The sequence below is a fragment of the Podarcis muralis genome, chromosome 18 (genome assembly GCF_964188315.1).
Source record: "Podarcis muralis chromosome 18, rPodMur119.hap1.1, whole genome shotgun sequence".
NCBI lineage: Eukaryota > Metazoa > Chordata > Lepidosauria > Squamata > Lacertidae > Podarcis > Podarcis muralis.
In genome coordinates this window covers 12,187,912-12,208,739 of record NC_135672.1, presented here as the reverse complement: position 1 = coordinate 12,208,739, position 20,828 = coordinate 12,187,912, and the positions used below count along the sequence as shown (strand labels likewise).

The 20,828-nt window shown below is 52.4% G+C and overlaps 1 protein-coding gene across 2 annotated transcripts in view; it reads right to left on the bottom strand.

Annotated features, from left to right (window-relative positions):
- Positions 1-1,370: 1,370 nt before the first annotated feature.
- REXO1 (RNA exonuclease 1 homolog) overlaps positions 1,371-20,828 on the bottom strand; it is a 30,836-nt gene continuing 11,378 nt past the window's right edge. For both annotated transcript variants that reach the window (XM_028713457.2, XM_028713458.2), the window contains exons 4-16: positions 20,393-20,624; positions 17,031-17,188; positions 15,049-15,186; positions 14,481-14,604; positions 13,446-13,565; positions 12,485-12,622; positions 11,729-11,842; positions 10,106-10,179; positions 8,664-8,774; positions 7,450-7,565; positions 6,335-6,473; positions 4,856-4,976; positions 1,371-3,193 (exon numbers count right to left, since the gene is read on the bottom strand). In XM_028713457.2, coding sequence (XP_028569290.2) covers positions 3,105-3,193; positions 4,856-4,976; positions 6,335-6,473; positions 7,450-7,565; positions 8,664-8,774; positions 10,106-10,179; positions 11,729-11,842; positions 12,485-12,622; positions 13,446-13,565; positions 14,481-14,604; positions 15,049-15,186; positions 17,031-17,188; positions 20,393-20,624 — 1,674 coding nt within the window. In that variant the 3' untranslated portion in view covers positions 1,371-3,104. The remainder of the gene's footprint in view (positions 3,194-4,855; positions 4,977-6,334; positions 6,474-7,449; positions 7,566-8,663; positions 8,775-10,105; positions 10,180-11,728; positions 11,843-12,484; positions 12,623-13,445; positions 13,566-14,480; positions 14,605-15,048; positions 15,187-17,030; positions 17,189-20,392; positions 20,625-20,828) is intronic.

Genomic DNA, 20,828 nt, shown 5'->3' with positions numbered 1-20,828 from the left:
TGACTTGTCCATCCCGCATTTGCCGGCCAAAAGGAGCTTACATGACGCAAATTAACCGGAGAAGGGGTTTTAATGAGGCACAGCACCCTGATCAATAGCGTGGACAATGGGAGGCTCTGGCGTAGGGGTGGCGATCGGGGGCTGACCCCCACGAGGAAGCCAGCCAGGGATGCAAACAGGCTTAAAATAGGCATGTTTAATGCAGCAACGTCTCCATGGCCAAAAAGCCCGGCCGGCTCTGCCTGACCTCTGCCCCCACCTCCCAAAGGCGAGGTGCCAGAGTGGACGGCCCAGTGGGTTTCGTTCCGAATTTTCCTTCGTGATCCGGACTCAAGCGAGTTGGGAGGCGGCGCGCCAGGTTTCCAAAACCGCGCCCGGCGTGGAGAGAGCCGTTAAGGGAGCAGCCTTCCTCCCAATGCCAGAACTCGTGAAGATGCGATGGAGCTGGAAGCTGGGAGATGCAGGGGAAATGAAAGGGTTTCTTTGCGCGGTGCAAACACTACCGGAGCGAGAGAATGGAAATAGTGCGAACTACGGCACTCCTCTCCATTCTGAAGGAAATCAGCCCTGAGTGCTCACTGGAAGGACAGATCCTGAAGCTGAGGCTCCAAGACTTTGGCCACCTCATGAGAAGAGAAGACTCCCTGGAGAAGACCCTGATGTTGGGAAAGATGGAGGGCACAAGGAGAAGGGGACGACGGAGGACGAGATGGTGGGACAGTGTTCTCCAAGCGACCAGCATGAGTTTGACCAAACTGCGGGAGGCAGTGGAAGACAGGAGGGCCTGGCGTGCTCTGGTCCAGGGGGTCACGAAGAGGCGGACACGACCAAACGACTCAACAACAACAATGGCACTCCTGCGAGAGAATGCAAAAAGTGAATGCATTTTCAGGGCAGGGTTGAAGCCAGCGCCACCGATTGGTTCGCCTGTCGTGACATCATAGAATGTTCACCCAACGGTGAAGGAGAATGAAGACAGGAAGGTGCCTTGTGGACTCTCAGGAGGGGAATGGCTGCTCTAAATAAGAGAAATCTCCCTCCTGTGGTTATCTGGGATATATCCCCTATCTAAGAAGAAGCATCCGGCTGTCTCAAGAGGGACTGCGTTCTTCCAAGTTCTTGCACGCAGGGCTGGTACTTAGACCAAGTATTGAGGAAACCCAACGCCCTCTCTGATTTAAACTTGACAAGGACAGGTTTCTGCCTTTTCGAAGATGAAACCTTTGGCAAAGTTGTGGCCTTTCAACTTTCAGGGTTATCCACACACACACCCCTTTATCCCTGAAACACTCTCCAGTAAGCAGAATAATACACACACACACACACAGAGAGAGATAATCTCTAAAACAACCAATCGTGCTTACCAGAAGTAGCCAGGATTTTTTGTTTATTTATTTAAAAAAAAAACATTTACAAAATAGTGTTAACAGGTTTTTACCAGTTCTGCATATACAAAGTCTACAGCGCCCGTTTTTTTTTTATAATTAACTGTACAGTGTTAACAAAACAAAGGAGATCTGGGAATCGTCAACCAGGGAACGGCTGAGGTCAGCTGCAGAGGAGGTTGACCTGCGCTAAGGTTATTATTATTAATAATAATAATAGGTTTCCCCCCCCCCCCAGGAGCAGAGGAGACTTGCTTTCTCCTCTTATTACCCTCGAAGGAAGGAAGGAAGAGGGCAGAATGGGAGCTGCAAAAACACGGAACTGGTATTTAAAGGGAATGAACGGCTTCTGACGGCGTTGGGAAACATTTGAAAACTCTCCAAGAGAGCATTTTAGGCTCTCTCCTTAAATGAAAATTCGGGGGACACAGGAGGGAAGAGTTTTGTCAGCTAAAACAGCTTGTAGTGCAGAATTGCCCCCTTGTTTTAAATAGATAACCAACACCCCCCAACCCCACCCTGTCTTCTAACTCGCTCTGTTCCTAGAACATTGTTATTTACACTCACGGATAACTGAGCGTGTGTGAATTTGAGGAGGCGGATTCAACCGTCACCCCACTTTCCGTTTTACGCCAAGACAAATATTTCCACCTGCACCCCCCCTCCGCAAAAAGCGAGCTGGGTTAAGTTTCCCCACGGGGCGTTCATAGAGCAGCGATTAGCCGTTATTAGGAAGAAGCGTTTCCTAGTGTTTTTTTAGAAAGTCGTGGTTGAGCTTGGAAGTTAAGTGCGATATGCTCTGAACAGTGGAGTTCCCTGGATTTGCAGTTGCGAAGGCGGACGAATCGTAAGGCTCCCTGCAGCGACTCTGCCACGCTCGTGCCCCGTTTTCCACCCTGGAGGGCTTGCGCAACCGCCGATTCGGGGTCTCAGGTGGCGGGAGGCGAACCCGTCGCGGGAACGACTGCCAGTCCCTTATCCGGGGCAATCCTACGGGGCAATCCTCTGCCCTGGGAAGGAGTCCGATGATGCAGGCAGCAGAGACCGGGGGGCCCGTTGCGCTGGGAGATGGGGTGAGGGGAACCCCCTCTTTGCAGGGGGGCCCATTTCCTGCGGGTCGGCACCAGCCGGCTGCACTGAAGGCCCCCAGTGCTCCTGGCGCGAGCGCAATGCCCTGCTGTACCCACAGCCAGGACTCAAATGCGTATCCGTGCCGGCAGTTCTGCTGCTCTGCCAACCACACGCCGCCTCCGCCTTCTCCCCTGGGGTTGCAGGTTTGGAGGCAGCCCGCTGCCGGACTGGAGCCTCTGCAGCTTGCCCGAGTCGCCGCAGCCGACTTCCCGGCGTGCGGCGGCGCACAGGGGGCCCCATGTCAAGTCCCCAAAGGAGAAGCTAGATTTCCGTTTTTCGAGGTTCGCGAACGGGACGGGGTTTCGGGGAGTTAGGCGCCGCCCAGATTTTATCCTGGAGTTCTCTGGTGGGCCTACCGCGCCACAGGTCGTGGGGGACGGGACGTCGCGGCCAGACTCGCGAGGTCACACGCTTTCTCAGTGGTGCCACCAGCAGCAGCTACGCAGGGATACCTGCGAACACAGAAGGGGGGGGGGGAAGGTCCAGGCTCCCCACAGGCCGTTATCGTTATTATTATTATCATTATTGCACTGCACCGGTAAAAGCGGAAGAGGCGAAGGAGGAAGAACGGCGGCGGCCCCTCCTCTATCACCGCTTCACTTTCGCGTCTTCTTTGATCTTCCAGATCATCAGTTCCATGCACGCCCGGGCGTCCTCGCTCGAGTCGTGGCCTTCCACTGCCGGGAAGAAAAACAAAGAGAGAATGCAGTTGTGACTCATCTTCTGGGGCAGTGGTGGCCAAACCTGGCCCTCCGGATGCTTTGGACTACAGTTCCCATCATCCCTGACCGCTGGTCCTGTTAGCTAGGGATAATGGGAGCTGTAGTCCCAAAATAGTTTGGTCACCGCTGCCTTGGGGCGACCAAAGAGGGACTCAGGAAGATGGGAAGGAATTGGGGTGGGGTGGTGAGGGACTGCAATACCTCCAGGATTGCTTCTTTCCATATGAACCTACCCAGACCCTGAGATCATCTGCCGAGGCCCTCCTTCGTGTACCTGCCCCTCAAGAGGTTGGAGGGTGGCAACATGAGAACAGAGCCTTCTCTGCAGTGGCTCCCGGTCTGTGGAAAGCTCTGCCCAGGGAAGTTCGCCTGGCGCCTACATTATACACCTTTAGGCGCCAGGCAAAAATGTTCCTTTTTAACCAGGCCTTTGGTTGACCTCATCGACATCCTATACCCTCTTAAAATGTGGCTCTATTGGGTTATTGTTCTTATTTTGATTTTACATATTTTTCATATCTTTTCTGTGAACTGCCCTGAGACATCTGGGTATAGGGAGGTATATAAATTCAATCAATCAATCAATCAATCAATCTTGGCCCTCGGAGCTGGACCTCAGTGTCCGGGCTGAACGATAGGGGTAGAGACGCTCCTTTAGGTATATTGGGCCGAGGCCATTTAGGGCTTTCTAGATGAGCAGCAACACTTTGAATTGTGCTCGGAAACGTACTGGGAGCCAGTGTAGGTCTTTCAGGACCGGTGTTATGTGGTCTCAGCAGCCGCTCCCAGTCCCCAGTCTAGCTGCCGCATTCTGGATTAGTTGTAGTTTCTGGGTCACCTTCAAAGGTAGCCCCACGGAGAGCGCATGGCAGTAGTCCAAGCGGGAGATACCCAGAGCATGCACCACTCTGGCCAGACAGTCTGCAGGCAGGGAGGGTTTCATCCTGCGTACCAGATGGAGCTGCCCTGGACACAGAACTGACCTGCGCCTCCATGGACAGGTGTGAGTCCAGAATGACTCCCAGGCTGCGCACCTGGTCCTTCAGGGGCACAGTTACCCCATTCAGCACCAAGGAGTCCCCCCCCCCACCTCTGCCTGGCTCCCTGCACAACCTCGCTTCTCACAGGGAGGGAACCGCCAGAAGGCCCGTGGGAGATGGACCCAGGTGTCCGGGCCGGACGATGGGCATGGAGATGCTCTTTCAGGGATACTGGGCCATTTAGGGCTTTCAAGGTCAGCACCAACACTTTGAATTGTGCTTGGAGACATCCTGGGAGCCAGTGTAGGTCTTTCAGGACTGGTATTACATGGTCTTGGCGGCTGCTCCCAGTCCCCAGTCTAGCTGCCGTATTCTGGATTAGTTGCTGTTTCCGGGTCACCTTCAAAGGCAGCCCCATGTAGAGCGCATGGCAGTAGTCCAAGCGGGACTGTGAGGCTGTTCCTTTATGGGAAAGAAGGGCACTGGCGTGTGTGGAACTGGAGCTGTAGGACTTTAGAGAGGCTGGTGTTCGGTGGCCAGGGCTTTGCAGCTCAGGAGCAGAGAGGGCGGAAGGCGGACTGAAGACCCCACGGATCCTCTCCCTTGCTCCCCATCCCGCCCCCCTCCAAAATCTCACCACTGTCCTGGATGATGCGCTTGAGGTAGTCAGCCATCAAAGTGCGCAGCGCCCGCTTGTAAGGCAAGCCCAGGCGGTGAGGGAAGACGACAGCCGTGTCAACCACAGTCCCGTGGATGAGCTGCCGGGAGAGACGGACGCAGACGGGGTCAAAGGGTTTCCCTTTCCCCCCCCCAAGTACTTCTGCTAAGTTCTTCTGCACCAGTGGAACACGTCCTCGGACCCCCCACTTGGACCGGGCGATTATCTGGCTGCCAACTTTGCAATATCATCGCCGGCTAAACATAGACTGATAGATCACGAGGCCCGAAATAAGGACCGGGCTACGCAGAGGCATCGTGGTTTTCCCTGTGCCGTGATTTTTGCCGTCGCCTGCTCTTGTGATCCGCCGCCCGCCCTCCAGGGGAGAGCTGAGCCGGCCGAGTTAAGAGGGGCTGCAGGAATCGAGAGAAGCCTTCGCCGGCGTTGTGGGTTTCCCCCCCAATGTGATTTTTGCATAACCAGTGCTTTTTTCTGGGGGACGGAGTGACGCAGGGGTATGCATGCCCCTAAACCTTTTCTGAATCTAAGTTTGGCCTCATAGGAGTAGTAAAATGAGAGTACCCCCTAAACTTTTTTTAAAGAAAGAAATCAGTGTGCATAGCACACGCAAACATCATGATTTCCGATAGATCGCCAGGCCATGTGATGAAACCTGATTTCGCGATATGGACATCAGAACGGTTTTGGACGACATATCGTCCAGCTTCCGGGTCATGTGGCCAGCAGGACTAAGCCGCTTCTGGCGAACCAGAGCAGCGCACAGAAACGCCGTTTACCTTCCCGCTGGAGCGGTACCTATTTATCTACTTGCACTTTGACATGCTTTCGAACTGCTAGGTTGGCAGGAGCAGGGACCGAGCAACGGGAGCTCACCCCGTCACGGGGATTCGAACCGCTGACCTTCTGACCGGCAAGCCCTAGGCTCTGTGGTTTAACCCACAGCGCCACCCGCATCACCTCCCCCAAAATAGGGGGCGTCTTATAGACAGAAAAATACGGTGATTCTTATTATTCAAAAAGCGAGCTCCTATTCATGTGGAGGAAGCCTAAAAGGCCATTCACTGTTAATAACTCATTCTCGAATTGGCCCCCTCTCTAAAAATCAGATTGCCCCCCCGTGGGGCATGTGTGCTGGGAACCTGGGAGATAGAAAAGTTGCGGCTCTGGGAATAAACCAGGTTGGAGTATACGGCAACGGGTTTGGGATTTGTCCGTAGGACTGGAGGACGGGACACAGCAATGGGTTTGGGGAATACCCGCCTGATCTAGCATTGCTCAGTTGCTTCAGTCTGGATGGGGTGGGGGGCACAGACTCCTCTGTTAAGCCGCTCAAAGGGGGGAAAGGACCCCAGCCCACCCTGCGGCTGACACATCGCTGCCTGGCTTTCCCCAGAGCAAGCAGAACGCACAACTGCCCCGCCAGAACTGTCCCGTTACCTTCAGCGCAAACAGGTCGCTTTCCAGGCTGTGCCCGATCAGGATCGTGTCCGAGCTGAACATGCTCAGGAGGACGGCTTGGACGTCCCGCAGAGTGATGGAGGCGTTCTCCAGGTCCGCCTCCGTCACGCCGGAAAACCTGCGGAGGCAAAGATCAGTGCCGTCAAATGGGTGGGAATACTCGCCCTTGCGAAGGCAGTCGTACAAAATTGCCGCTTGATCAAGGCGTTGTTTAACCTGGAGGTAAGGCTGTCTGACCCCTTCATGGATCACTGCCTTGCCGTGGCGAAGGGGCTTGAAGAACTCAGAGAAGCTATGAACTACGCCGAGCAGGGCACACAAGATGAACAGGTCATAGTGGAGAGTTTCGACCAAATGTGATCCACCTGGAGGAGGAACCGGCAAGCCACTCCAGTATCCTTGCCAAGAAAACTCCATGGACAAAGACAACAGGCATATAAAAGTTATGACGCTGGAAGATGAGCCCCTCAGGTCGGAAGGCGTCCAACATGCTACTCCCTGGAGAAGACACTGATGCTGGGAAAGACACTGATGCACAAGGAGAAGGGGGCGACAGAGGACGAGATGGTTGGATAGTGTTTTCGAGGTTACCAGCTTGAGTTTGACCAAACTGCGGGAAGTAGCGGAGGACAGAGGTGCCTGGCGTGCTCTGGTCCATGGGGTCACGAAGAGTCAGACACGACTAAACGACTAAACAACAACAACAAAGGCTGTCTGAATTGTGTATTGATTTGTAATGATTTGTTGGGTCTCTGGACCGTAATAAAGATTGATGATGATGATGATAATAATAAATTTTATTTATACCCCGCCCTCCCCAGCCAAGACCGGGCTCAGGGTGGCTAACACCAGGTATAAAAACAATTGATTGAAACGCAACTTAAAAACAAGATTAAAATACAACATTAAAACGCAGCCTCCTTTCAGCGGAAACTCAAATCAAAAACTTTTTGGGGATGAAAACGTCAAATCTTCACCAAGGCCAGCTATCCAGACTGGTCCTACGTGGGCCGGGGAAAAGCCAGGGAAGTCCCCAAATAGGAGTTCCATCACAGAAGGAGAAAGGAAAAAGGATGAAAAAGGATCATTCTCACCGAGTGTTGTAGTCCACGACTTTGTGGTCAGGCTTGACGAAGGTGTCGTAGACGACTTTCAGCTCCGAGTTGATCACCGTGACCCGAGTCAGCTCCAGGCCTTGCTTGGTGTAACACTGCGGGAGCCGAAGAAGAAGAGAGAGATATTGGAGGGTGGGGGGGGTCTCAGGAAGGCTCCCTTTCCGCAGGCAGCCCTGATCCCCGATTCGCCAAACCCTCGCCTGACTCAGCGACCCAGAGATTAAACTGATTTGGGGTCCGGAGAGGCAGGAATCAAGGGGGATTTCTGACAGCTTTCAAGGCTGCTTCTTTCGGCCGACTGTTTCCCAGCGGTTAAGGAAGAGAGCTACGATTTTAGTTATCTTTTTTCAGAACAGACATGATGGATAGATGAATGATAGATAGATGATAGATAGATAGATAGATAGATAGATAGATAGATAGATAGATGATAGATAGATAGATAGATAGATAGATAGATAGATGATAGATAGATAGATAGATAGATAGATAGATAGATAGATAGATAGATGATAGATGATAGATAGATGATAGATAGATAGATAGATAGATAGATGATAGATAGACCGACAGATGATCTATAGATAGATAGACAGACCGACAGATGATAGATAGATAGATAGACAGATAGATAGACAGACAGACCGACAGATAGATGACAGACAGATGACAGACAGACAGAGAGAGTAGATATATGGATAGACAGAGAGAGAGAGAGAGAGAGAGAGAGAGAGAGAGAGAGAGAGAGAGAGAGAGAGATAACTAGACAGATAGATAGTCAGACAGACAGATAGATAGATAAATAGGTAGATAGATTGAGTCGTGCCTTGGTTATCGAACAGAATACAGAATGCGTTTGACTCCTGGAACCGTCCTATGGCCAATTGGAAGCCATGCCGGACATTCGGCTTCTGAAAATCGTTCAAAAACCGGAACACTCACTTCCGGGTTTCGACCACTCGGGAGCCGAAACGTTCGAGTTCAAAGGTGTTCGGCTTCCGAGGTTCCAGCCGTTAAGGAACAGAGCTACGGTTTTAGTTAACTTTTTTCAAAACAGACACGACAGGCAGACAGACAGAGACACGTTCGAAGCTGAAAGAAGCAGCCTATTTCGAGCTGCCTAAGCCGATGATTTTAATGGCTATCATTTTTCGAAACCGCCCCAGTTCGCCCCAATCAAACGCTCCACCAACCATTTCGCAGTCTAAGGCGTAGATGCCCGGGTTTCCGTCCGCGCTGGGCATCTTCTCAAAGGTCTTCACGAAACCCTCCAAGCTCTCCTTCCTGCCGTCGTGAACGTGTTGCTGAAAGAGGGAGGAGGAAATTAGAGGGGCAAAGAGAGAAGGAAGACGGCTTATTTCACCTCGCCTGGCTTTAGGAGGATAATGGCTTTGAAAGAGGGGTCAGGAAAAATTCATGGAGAAGCCTCCAGGCTTAAAGGCAGTCTATCATCATCATCATCATCATCATCATCATCATCATCATCATTTTATTAGAATTTATATACCGCCCTATACTCAGGGCAGTTCAGAGAATAAAATCAAGATATAAAAACACAAAATACCTAATAAAAATAGAAACAACAACCCAATAAAGTAAAGGTAAAGGGACCCCTGACCATTAGGTCCAGTCGTGGCCGACTCTGGGGTTGCGGCGCTCACCTCGCTCTATTGGCCGAGGGAGCCAGCGTTCAGCTTCCAGGTCACGTGGCCAGCAGGACTAAGCCGCTTCTGGCGAACCAGAGCAGCGCACGGAAACACCGTTTACCTTCCCGCCAGAGCGGTACCTATTTATCTACTTGCACTTTGACGTGCTTTCGAACTGCAAGGTTGGCAGGAGCAGGGACCGAGCAACGGGAGCTCACCCCGTCATTGCGGGCATTCGAACCGCCGACCTTCCGATCAGCAAGTCCTAGGCTCTGTGGTTTAACCCACAGCGCCACCTGCGTCCCTAACAACCCAATAACGCCCCCCCCAAAAGCCCCACATTTTAAAAGGGCATAGGATGCAAAACAGATCAACCAAAGGCCTGGTTAAAAAGGAACGTTTCTGCCTGGCGCCTAAAGGTGTGTAATGAAGGCGCCAGGCGAACCTCCCTGGGGAGAGCATTCCATAGACTGGGGAGCCACTGCAGAGAAGGCCCCGCTCTCGTGTTGCTACCCTCTGGACCTCTCGAGGAGGAGGCACATGAAGGAGGGCCTCGGAAGATGATCTCAGGGTCCGGGTAGGTTCATATGGGAAGAGGAGGTCCTTGCAAGATTGCGGTCCTGAGCCGTTTAAGGCTTTATAGGTCGAAACCAGCACTTTGAATTGGGCCCAGAAACGAATTGGTAGCCAGTGCAGTTGGACCAGGATCGGAGAAAGATGCTCAAACCGTCTTGCTCCGGTGAGCAACCTGGTCTAGCTGACGTTCCCAGGGACCGCCAGGGCTCCCCAAGGTTTCAAGCATTCCCAGTCCTACCTGGGGATTGGGAGGGGGGCAGGACTGAGCCTGGGACTTTCTGCCTGCAAGGCAGGAGCTTTACCAGTGAACTACGACCTGAGCCAAATCTAACGACCATGTTTCTGCCAGCTGGAGCTCCGTGACGGAGGACGGGCGAGATAAAAGGAAACCAAGGAAATTTGAAAGTACTTACTTTTGCGACTTGGCACCCGGGGGAGCCCACAGCTCCCGAACAGCAGTTGTAATGGGTTTCCCAGCCACCAGGAACTGAAAGGGAGGGAAAAGGTTGAGTAAGGAGGACACTGTGGCTTAGGAATCAGCAGCAGGGCATTTCCCAGAAGGTACCAGCTGAACGCTACGCAGAGGCTGTCCTTATTTGCAATATTTACACCCTGCTTTTCTCTCAAGCACTCAAGGTTTTAAATTAATAATAACGATGGTGATTGTTTACAACCAAAGTGATGAGATAAATAAGGGGAAGGCACCGGGGAGGGAAGAGGAAACAGCAAAGCTCAGAGAGTGGCTCTTTGCCGAAGCTGCATAACGACTAGGTCGGGGAATTGAATTGCTCCGGTACATTATGGTGCTGGAGGAGACTCTGGAGAGTCCCATGGACTGCAAGAAGATCCAACCTCTCCATTCTGAAGGAAATCAGCCCTGAGTGCTCACTGGAAGGACAGATCCTGAAGCTGAGGCTCCAAGACTTTGGCCACCGCATGAGAAGAGAAGACTCCCTGGAAAAGACCCTAATGTTGGGAAAGATGGAGGGCGCAAGGAGAAGGGGACGACGGAGGACGAGATGGTGGGACAGTGTCCTCGAAGCTACCAGCATGAGTTTGACCAAACTGCAGGAGGCAGTGGAAGACAGGAGGGCCTGGCGTGCTCTGGTCCAGGGGGTCACGAAGAGGCGGACACGACTAAACGACTAAACAACAACAAATATTTGTTCCATCCCCTCAGTGTCTCAAAACACTCAAAACCCATGTATTCCTTCCCCACGCCAAACCGTTTTCAGCCTTGTACAACAGTCCTACCAGGTAGGTCACCCTCAGAGAATGCGACTTGGCAAGTTTCAGGGCCATGGAGGGATCCAAACCCAGGACCCAGGACCTCTGCCTGACTGCCTGTTGAACAAGGCGGAAACAGTTCGCTGAATTCTTTTCAATGCCTGCGAAAAACATTTTCGTTCAGGCAAGCCTGCCCAGAAACGCAGAATGTCAATGTCTCCTTTAACCTGTTGCTGATTTCATTTCGTTTCACTGAATGTTCAAAACAGCCTTTTTGTTTTTGACCAATAACTTCTATTATTCTATTCCAGGCATAGGCAAACTCCAGATATTTTGAGACTACAATTCCCATCATCCCTGACCACTGGTCCTGTTAGCTAGGGATGATGGGAGCTGTAGTCCCCAAAACAACTGGAGGGCCAAGTTTGCCTATGCCTGTTCTATTCTCTTCGGAAACCCCTTTGAGGGTTGTTGTTTTTTAGGGGGGGTGGAACGGCTTTTACAACCAAGCGGTGTAGAAATTCTACGAAATACGGGAGGTTGTGGACTCTCCTTCCTCGGAGGTTTATAAGCGGAGGTTGGCTCAGTCGTGGATGCTTTGAGATTCCTGCATTGCGGGGGTTGGGGGTTGGTGGGCTGGATGACCCTCAGGCCCCCCACTCCCAAGACACGAGAAGAAGCAGCTCTGCGCAATTCTCACAGGTTGCCGCGAAGACGGATGCAAACCGCCGCAAACACCCACTTCTTTTGAGCTCCTGCGGAGGAAGGATGAGTTGCAGGAGGAAAGGATCGCAAATGCAACGCTCTACCTCTCTGCTTGCGCAACTTCCCCCAGTGGTGGACGCATTCCTCCTTGCGGACGCAGTTCCCAGACGGAGTCACCATGTACTCGGTGCCGCAGCGGCAGCAAACCCTGCAGGAGCCTTGAAATTTGGGGGGAGGGAGGGGAAGGGAGGGAGGGAGAAAGAAAGAGAAAGAGATTCAATGAATTGCCGTGTTTTTCGCTCCATAAGACACACCTGAACATAAGAGGCACCTAGTTTTTAGAGGAGGAAAGGGGGAAAGCCCTGTTTTCTGGGGGAAATCAGCTCACAGTTGTGCAGTTTCTTTTCCAAAGGGGAAAAGCCCTTTTTTTTGAGGATCAGCTCAAAGTTGTGCAGCTTCCTTTGCAAAGTGGGAAAGCCCCAGTTTTTTTGAGGATCAGCTCAAAGTTGTGCAGCTTCCTTTGCAAAGGGGGAAAGCCCCAGTTTTTTTGAGGGTCAGCTCAAAGTTGTGCAGCTTCCTTTGCAAAGGGGAAAAGCCCCCGTTTTTTTGAGGATCAGCTCAAAGTTGTGCAGCTTCTTTTGCAAAGGGGGAAAAAATCCTGTTTTCATGGGGTTCAAATCCCCGCTCAGTGGGTGAACCTGCCTCTCAGCCCAACCGACCTCCCAGGGTTGTCGCTGGCGATAAAGCGGGGAGGAGGAAAACGAGACAGGAGGGGTTACAAATGCAACGGATCGACACTATATGAGGATCGCCGAGCCAGAAGCCCTCACGGGTCTCGCCCCTCTCCCTGCGGAGCTTACCGTCGGTCGATTTCTTCTCCTCGGCGTTGAAGACAACAGCGCGGCCCGACGTCTCGGGGCACGGCAGAGGGTACCCGTGCTCCTTCAGGTCCTCCTCTGTCAACACGTACGCCTTGAGCCGGCGGTAGAGGGAGGCCCCTGAGGGTGGCAAAGAGATTGGCTTGCTCAAATAAAACCGGCTGAGCCGAGACGTTAGCCCCTGCTATCGTGGTTTCAGAGGGACCGCAAAGGTTTTGCGGTGTTCTGCTCGGTCCCTGCTCCTGCCAACCTAGCAGTTCAAAAGCACGTCCAAGTGCAAGTAGATAAATAGGTACGGCTCTGGCGGGAAGGTAAATGGTGTTTCCGTGCGCTGCTCTGGTTCGCCAGAAGCGGCTTAGTCCTGCTGGCCACATGACCCGGAAGCTGAACGCCGGCTCCCTCGGCCAATAAAGAGAGATGAGCGCCGCAACCCCAGAGTCGGCCACGACTGGACCTAATGGACAGGGGGTACCTTTACCTTTAGGGACGTGGGTGGAACTGTGGGTTAAACCACAGAGCCTAGGACTTGCCGATCAGAAGGTCGGCAGTTCGAATCCCTGCGACGGGGTGAGCTCCCGTTGCTCAGTCCCTGCTCCTGCCAACCTAGCAGTTCGAAAGCACACCAGCACAAGTAGATCAATAGGTACCGCTCCGGCGGGAAGGTAAACAGTGTTTCCGTGCGCTGCTCTGGTTCGCCAGAAGCGGCTTAGTCCTGCTGGCCACATGATTCGGAAGCTGTACGCCGGCTCCCTCGGCCAGTAAAGCGAGATGAGCGCTGCAACCCCAGAGTCGTTTGCAACTGGACCTAATGTTCAGCGGTCCCTTTAGCTTTTTACCTCGCTCTGGATTTAGGGATTAAACGGCCCCGAGGACCTCATAAGGCAGAAAGGAAAGGGTCATAGACACAGACATACACACATAGAAGACACAAAGAGGAGCCTACCTTTCAGGTCCTCCGCCCGCAACTGAGCGGCCGCAGAGCGGTTCAAGGTGAAGCTGGTCTTGGCAGCCAGTTTGCCTCCCAGCATGGCCTCATGAGACACCAGCTTCCGGTTGCCAAACCCTGGGAAGGAGGGAAGGAGCCGGGTACGAAATGGGCACGTTAGCGAGCGTTTCTGAAAGCAGGCTCCAGCCTGGGACGCTCGAGTCCGCAAATTTCTGCACAACCACCCGTGGATCGGATTCAGTTAGCAGACCGTAGCTCAGAGCAGGCCCACTGAGATGAATGATCAGGGCTAAGTTAGGTCTGTTGTTTCTCAATGGCCCGGACACTGAGGTCCAGCTCCCAGGGCCTTCTGGCGGTTCCCTCCCTGCAAGAAGTGAGGTTACAGGGAACCAGGCAGAGGGCCTTCTCGGTGGTGGCACCTGCCCTGTGGAACGCCCTCCCGTCAGATGTCAAGGAAATAAACAGCTATCTGTCTTTTAGAAGACGTCTGAAGGCAGCCCTGTTTAGGGAAGCTTCTAACATTTGATGAATTATTGTATTTTAGTATTTTGTTGGGAGCCGCCCAGAGTGGCTGCGGAAAGCCAGCCAGATAGGTGGAGCATGTATGTATGTATAAACAAATAAATACTACTAATAATAAAAAGGGACGTGGGTGGCACTGTGGGTTAAACCACAGGGCCTAGGACTTGCTGATCAGAAGGTTCAAATCCCCGCGTCGGGGTGAGCTCCTGTTGCTCAGTCCCACCTCCTGCCAACCTAGCAGTTCGAAAGCACCTCAAAGTGCAAGGAGATAAATAGGTACCGCTCTGGCGGGAAGGTAAACGGCGTTTCCGTGCGCTGCTCTGGTTCACCAGAAGCGGCTCAGTCCTGCTGGCCACATGACCCGGAAGCTGTACGCCGGCTCCCTCGGCCAATAAAGTGTGAGGAGCGCCGCAACCCCAGAGTCGGTCACGACTGGACCTAATGGTCAGGGGTCCCTTTACCTTAATAATAATAATCTTACAAAAGAAGCAAGCAAGGAAAGATACGCACTGCGAGCATCGTGCGCGGGGCTGGGAAGGGCGCTGCGCAGCTTCTTCAGGGTATTCACCGCCACGTTCAGGTAGATGTTGCGGCTGGTGCTGCGGTCGTAGACCACCTTCTCCTCTGCCAGGGCCTGTGGACGGCACATCGTTGGCCAGAGAAACGAATGAATAATAAGAAGAAGAAGAGTTTGGATTTGATATCCCGCTTTATCACTACCCGAAGGAGTCTCAAAGCGGCTAACATTCTCCTCTCCCTTCCTCCCCCACAACAAACACTCTGTGAGGTGAGTGGGGCTGAGAGACTTCAGAGAAGTGTGACTGGCCCAAGGTCACCCAGCAGCTGCATGTGGAGGAGCGGGGAAGCGAACCCGGTTCCCCAGATTACGAGTCCACCGCTCTTAACCACTACACCACACCGAATAAATACTGCCCTCTGCAAAACGGGGTTCGTTTCTGCAGGTGGCTTGCTCAAACACACACCCAGTTGGAAGCCGCCCAGAGTGGCTGGGGAAGCCCAGCCAGATGGGCGGGGTATAAATAATAAATTATTATTACTATTCCTCAAAGGTACGAACCTTGTCGAACGCTTCCTGCTGCGAGCTGCACGACTTCAGGCACTCGTCGATGAAGAGGTTGAGGTATCTCTGCCGGATGTTGGTGGGAACCTTTGCCCCGAATTCCGTGGGGATCACTGGTCTTTTCAAAGTAGCACTCTGGGGGAGGAGGAGAGATTCGCCTGAGGAATTCGGCCGACGCATCGCCCGCCCCTTTTCCTGACAGGCTACTGGGATCTGTGGGGCTACGGCATGTGCAACTGGCCCGCGAGACTGGGAGACCAGGGTACAGATCCTCCTGCCATCTTGGGCCCAGCCTACCTCGCAGGTATGTTGTGAAGATGAAAGGGGGGGGGGAGGAGATCCGTGGCCTACGAATGTACTGAACAAATGCATGCGGAATGAAGGGGAGCTGAAGGCTCCCCGGACACTGAGGTCCAGGACCTTCTGGCGGTTCCCTCCCTGCGATATGTGAGGCTGCAGGGAACCAGGCAGAGGGCCTTCTCGGTGGTGGCGCCCGCCCTGTGGAAAGCCCTCCCACCAGATGTCAAAGAGAAAAATAACTACCAACAATTTAGAAGATATCTGAAGGCAGCCCTCTTTAGGGAAGCTTTTAATGTTTAATAGGTTATTAAACAAATAGAGTGGCCGGGGATACCCAGCCAGATGGGCAGGGTATAAATAATAAATTATTATTATTATTAAGGCACACAGGCACGGTTGAGATACTGGACTTTGCCGCACAAGGGCTAAAGTGATTTCCAACAGGGTTTGAAAAAACAGCTGCCTTCTAGGCTCCAGCCTGGCCAACGGTGAGGTGAGGATGGGGACTGTGGTTTGGCAATCTAAGAAAGCGCTGCCAGACAGTCCCTCTCCTGACCTAAGGAGCATCTCCAGCCTCATCGTTCAGCTCGGACACCGGGGTCCGTCTCCGAGGGACTTCTGGCGGTTCCCTCGCAGCAAGAAGAGAGGTTGTGCAAGGAGCCAGGCAGAGGTCGCACAGCCTGGGAGTCATTTTGGACTCCTGGCTGTCCATGCAGGTGCAGGTCCAATCTGTGTCCAGGGCAGCTGTCTCCCAGCTTCATCTGAGACCCTCCCTGCCCGCAGACTGTCTGGCCAGAGTGGTGCATGCTCTGGTTATCTCCCGCTTGGACTACTGCCATGCGCTCTACGTGGGACTACCTTTGAAGGTGACCTGGAAACTGCAACTAATCCAGAATGCGGCACCTAGACTGGGGACTGGGAGCGGCCGCCAAAACCATATAACACTGGTCCTGAAAGACCTACATTGGCTCCCAGGACGTTTCCGAGCACAATTCAAAGTGTTGGTGCTGACCTTGAAAGCCCTAAATGGCCCAGTAGACCTGAAGGAGCGTCTCCACCCCCATCGTCCAGCCTGGACACCTGGGTCCATCTCCTGAGGGCCTTCTGGCGGTTCCCTCACTGCGAGAAGAGAGGTTGTGCAGGGAGCCAGGCAGAGGCTGCACAGCCTGGGAGTCCATGGAGGCGCAGGTCCATTCTGCGTCCAGGGCGGCTGTCTACCAGCTCCACGTGGTACGCAGGATGAGACCCTCCCTGCCCGCAGACTGTCTCTCCAGAGTGGTGCATGCTCTGGTTATCTCCCGCTTGGACTACTGCCATGCGCTCTCCGTGGGGCTGCCTTTGAAGGTGACCCAGAAACTGCAACTAATCCAGAATGCGGCAGCTAGACTGGGGACTGGGAGCGGCTGCCGAGACCACATAACACTGGTCCTAAAGGATCTCCACTGGCTCGCAGTACGTTTCCGAGCACAATTCAAAGTGTGGTGCTCAATGTTGAAAGCCCTGTTCTCACCTCACTACTTCCAACGCTGCTGATCTACAATTCTATGCAGCCCAGCGCATTTCACAACCCATCTCTGACAGAAGCCTGGGCAAGACACAGAAAACAGTCTGCCCTCCGTGTTTTGCGTGCTCCCTTGTGAAGCAATTCTGGGGAGGCAGGCAGTGGAGAGAATCTGTACCTGCAGTGTGGGAGCGTGGGCTATCCTTTTGGGGACGTTTGTGTTGGTCGTCTTGGACGCCATCCCGGCGAGTGTGCGGGCTTTCAGGGACAGGGCTTCGGCGCCGTTGGAAGACGCCGTGCTCCCAGGCAGAGCGGTTTTCTTGAGGCCTCCTAGGGCTGGGGGACAAACAAGCAGAAAACACGATAAACCTAACAGGGCAACATCCAGAGCTAAACCCATACAGTGGTACCTTGGTTCTCAAACTTAATCCGTTCCGCAAATTCCATTCAAAAACCAAAGCATTCCAAAACCAAGGCGCGCTTTCCGGCAGAAAGTAATGCAAAACGGATTAATCCGTTCCAGACTTTAAAAAACAACCCCTAAAACAGCAATTTAACATGAATTTTACTATCTAATCAGACCACTGATCTATAAAATGGAAGCAATAAACAGTATACTGCAGTCACACAATCAATCCATCGGTAGCCATGGGCCAGTCCACCGTCCTTCAGACCATGTTGTGGGCCGGACTATATTTTTTTGGGGTGGGAAATGAACAAATTCCTACGCCCCACAAATAACCCAGAGATGCATTTTAAATAAAAGCACACATTCTACTCATGTCAAAACACGCTGATTCCCAGACCGTCCGCGGGCCGGACTGAGAAGGCGATTGGGCTGGATCCGGCCCACAGGCCTTAGGTTGCCTACCCCTGGGTTAAAACATGGGCAGGATTTTAACCACACTTGTAAAGTAATGGAAAGCGTGGATAATTTGGAAGGATAAAAATTTGGGTAAGTGTTGATATGAAGTTGTAAATATTATCGTTAGGACCCAGGGAAGGGAGATGTGCGGAAGTCAGGAGATTCAGAGCAATCTCGATAGTTGAATTTTTTGTTGTTTTATGATTATACTTTTAAAAATCAAATAATAATAATAAAACGAGAGAGGAACACAAAACTTTTCTCTATGCACCCCCCACCCCCACCCCCGCAATTTTGGAAACTTCCATAATGTCTCCTTCGGGGAGTAGAGGCGCCTGACTAGTTATCGGCTGCCATGCCGAGAGAGATAACTACGCAGCGATTTATGATACCCAGGGCGAAGATCCTGGTGACATACTCTCTCCCTGTGCAGACAGGGAGATTAAATGGGATTCGCCTCCTATGCTCTGAAGGAGCCGTTCGTCACACCGGAGGCAGAAGCTGTTTTCGGATAGGGAGGACTCTCTCGTACTGAGAGTGACCGCCATCGCGGCCAGACACTGCATAATAACCCTCAAGGTTCGCCCCTTTAGGGCATCAGGTCAGCAAAACCTCCCTCCTTTTAACTCTTTTTTGAGACTGGAACTAATTACAACTGAAGCGATATCCCTGCAGATTACCGTATTTTTCGCTCTATAAGATGCACCAGACCACAAGACGCACCTAGTTTTTGGAGGAGGAAAACAAGAAAAAAAATATTCTGAATCTCAGAAGCCAGAACAGCAAGAGGGATCGGTGCGCAGCGAAAGCAGCAATCCCTCTTGCTGTTCTGGCTTCTGGGATAGCTGCGCAGCCTGCATTCGCTCCATAAGACGCACACACATTTTCCCTTACTTTTTAGGAGGGGAAAAGTGAGTCTTATAGAGCAAAAAATACGGTAATTCTCACCTGCAACGCAAATTGGCTGCTGGCATAAAGAGGCGTTAATTTTAACAGGCAGGGGAAAACAAAGCAAAAGAAAAGAAAAGCTTATCCTGTTTCTCTGTAATTAACGAAAGTTCACACCACGGATGAGGTCGCTCCTGCTTTTTTTAAAAATAATAATAATAATCGTTTTATATTACTCTTACCTCTCTGTCCTGTCCGTGTGGCGTCGGCTGTAAAAGTGAAACTGCAAACAGCGTGGGAATGGAATGGAATGTTTACTTAAACTGGCGCAAGATAAGGGGGAAGACGAAGAGAATCCAACGCGGCAAAGGGACTGCGGAAAACCCCACTGATTGCTGGCATCAGTGGGACGATTATTGGGTGAGCAATTGGGAGAGATCAGGGCTGAGATGCGCTGAGTGGAGCTAGAGGGGATCCCTGCAGATCCCATCAGGGCACTCCGCATTATCTTAAGGAAACACGGAACAGTTGCAATCACTTTGAATCTTAAGGTGGGGGTGTCCTCCCAAAACATGTGTTAGGTAAAAGGTAAAGGGACCCCTGACCATTAGGTCCAGTCGTGGCCAACTCTGGGGTTGCGACGCTCATCTCGCTTTCTTGGCCGAGGGAGCCGGCGTCCAGCTTCCGGGTCATGTGGCCAGCAGGACTAAGCCGCTTCTGGCAAACCAGAGCAGCTCACGGAAACGCCGTTTACCTTCCCGCCGGAGTGGTACATATTTATCTACTTGCACTTGGACGTGCTTTCGAACTGCTAGGTTGGCAGGAGCAGGGACCGAGCAACGGGAGCTCACCCCGTCACGGGGATTCGAACCGCCGACCTTCTGATCGGCAAGTCCTAGGCTCTGTGGTTTAACCCACAGGCAAAATTACAACAAAAATTGCAAACACTGAATCCAAAATAAAACAGTACAAACAAGCAAAACAAAACATGAGTGGGGAAAACAAAACAAAAAACAAAAATGCACATCTACAAATAAAACCATATCATCATTCTAATTGTTGCGTACGTATACACATATTGACTTCCTTCCTTTGTTCTAAGACCTCGAAATTTGTACTCTTTCTAAATTGTTGTCTAATGTAGATTTGTTGGCAGGAGCAGGGACCAAGCAACGGGAGCTCACCCTGTCGCAGGGATTCGAACCACCAACCTTCTGATCGGCAAGTCCTAGGCTCTGTGGTTTAACCCACAGCAAAGGTAAGCGGCGTTTCCGTGCGCTGCTCTGGTTCGCCAGAAGCGGCTTAGTCCTGCTGGCCACATGACCCGGAAGCTGTACGCCGGCTCCCTCGGCCAGTAAAGCGAGATGAGCGCCGCAGCCCCAGAGTCGGCCATGACTGGACCTAATGTATTGTATTTTTGGTTTCTATGGAAGCCGCCCAGAGTGGCTGGGGAAACCCAGCCAGATGGGCGGAGTACAAATAATAAATTATTATTATATTATTATTATTATAATGGTCAGGGGTCCCTTTACCTTAATGTAGATTACCTCTATCTTTATACTTTTTGCAGCATTCTTCTCTTTCTTTAACCCTGAAGGGCACTCCGCATTTTCTTAAGGAAACACAGAACAGTCGCCATCACTTCGAATCTTAAGATGGGGGCGTCCTCCCAAAACACGCGTGACCATTACACAAACAAAAAACATAACCCCATGCTCTACCAGATGTTGAAATAGGTCTGTCACTCAGAAAGGAAGATCCCCACCCCTTGTAGCAGAGAAGCTTACCGCACTTGGACACTGCAGGAAGAGCTGGGTTGGGCACGTGAGCGATCCTCTTCTTCTCCCCTTTGTGCATCGCCACGGAGGCTCTCGGGGGTGCTGGAGACGGCCGCGCGGGGGGCAGCTGCCGGGCCAGCTGGGCCGCCTGCTTCTGGGCCAGCTGGATCCGCTGGTAGCACACCTCTTGGGCCGTCGGGGGCCGGTACGGGCGGAAGACGGGCTTGGTCGGGGTCTCGGCCTGCGCGGAGAGGAAGGGGGAAGCGAGGAGTTTAGTTAGCACCGACAAGACAGGGGGCAGCAAACCGAGGCCAGAGTTTGAGCCAATTATAAAGGAAGGGGCAGGAAGGTCAGCCCCACCCACTTAACTTTGCTTCAGGATGAGAACAGAAATTGTGCTCCAGCGGCGCAGCAGCAGCGGGAGGCCCCATTAGCTAAAGTGGTG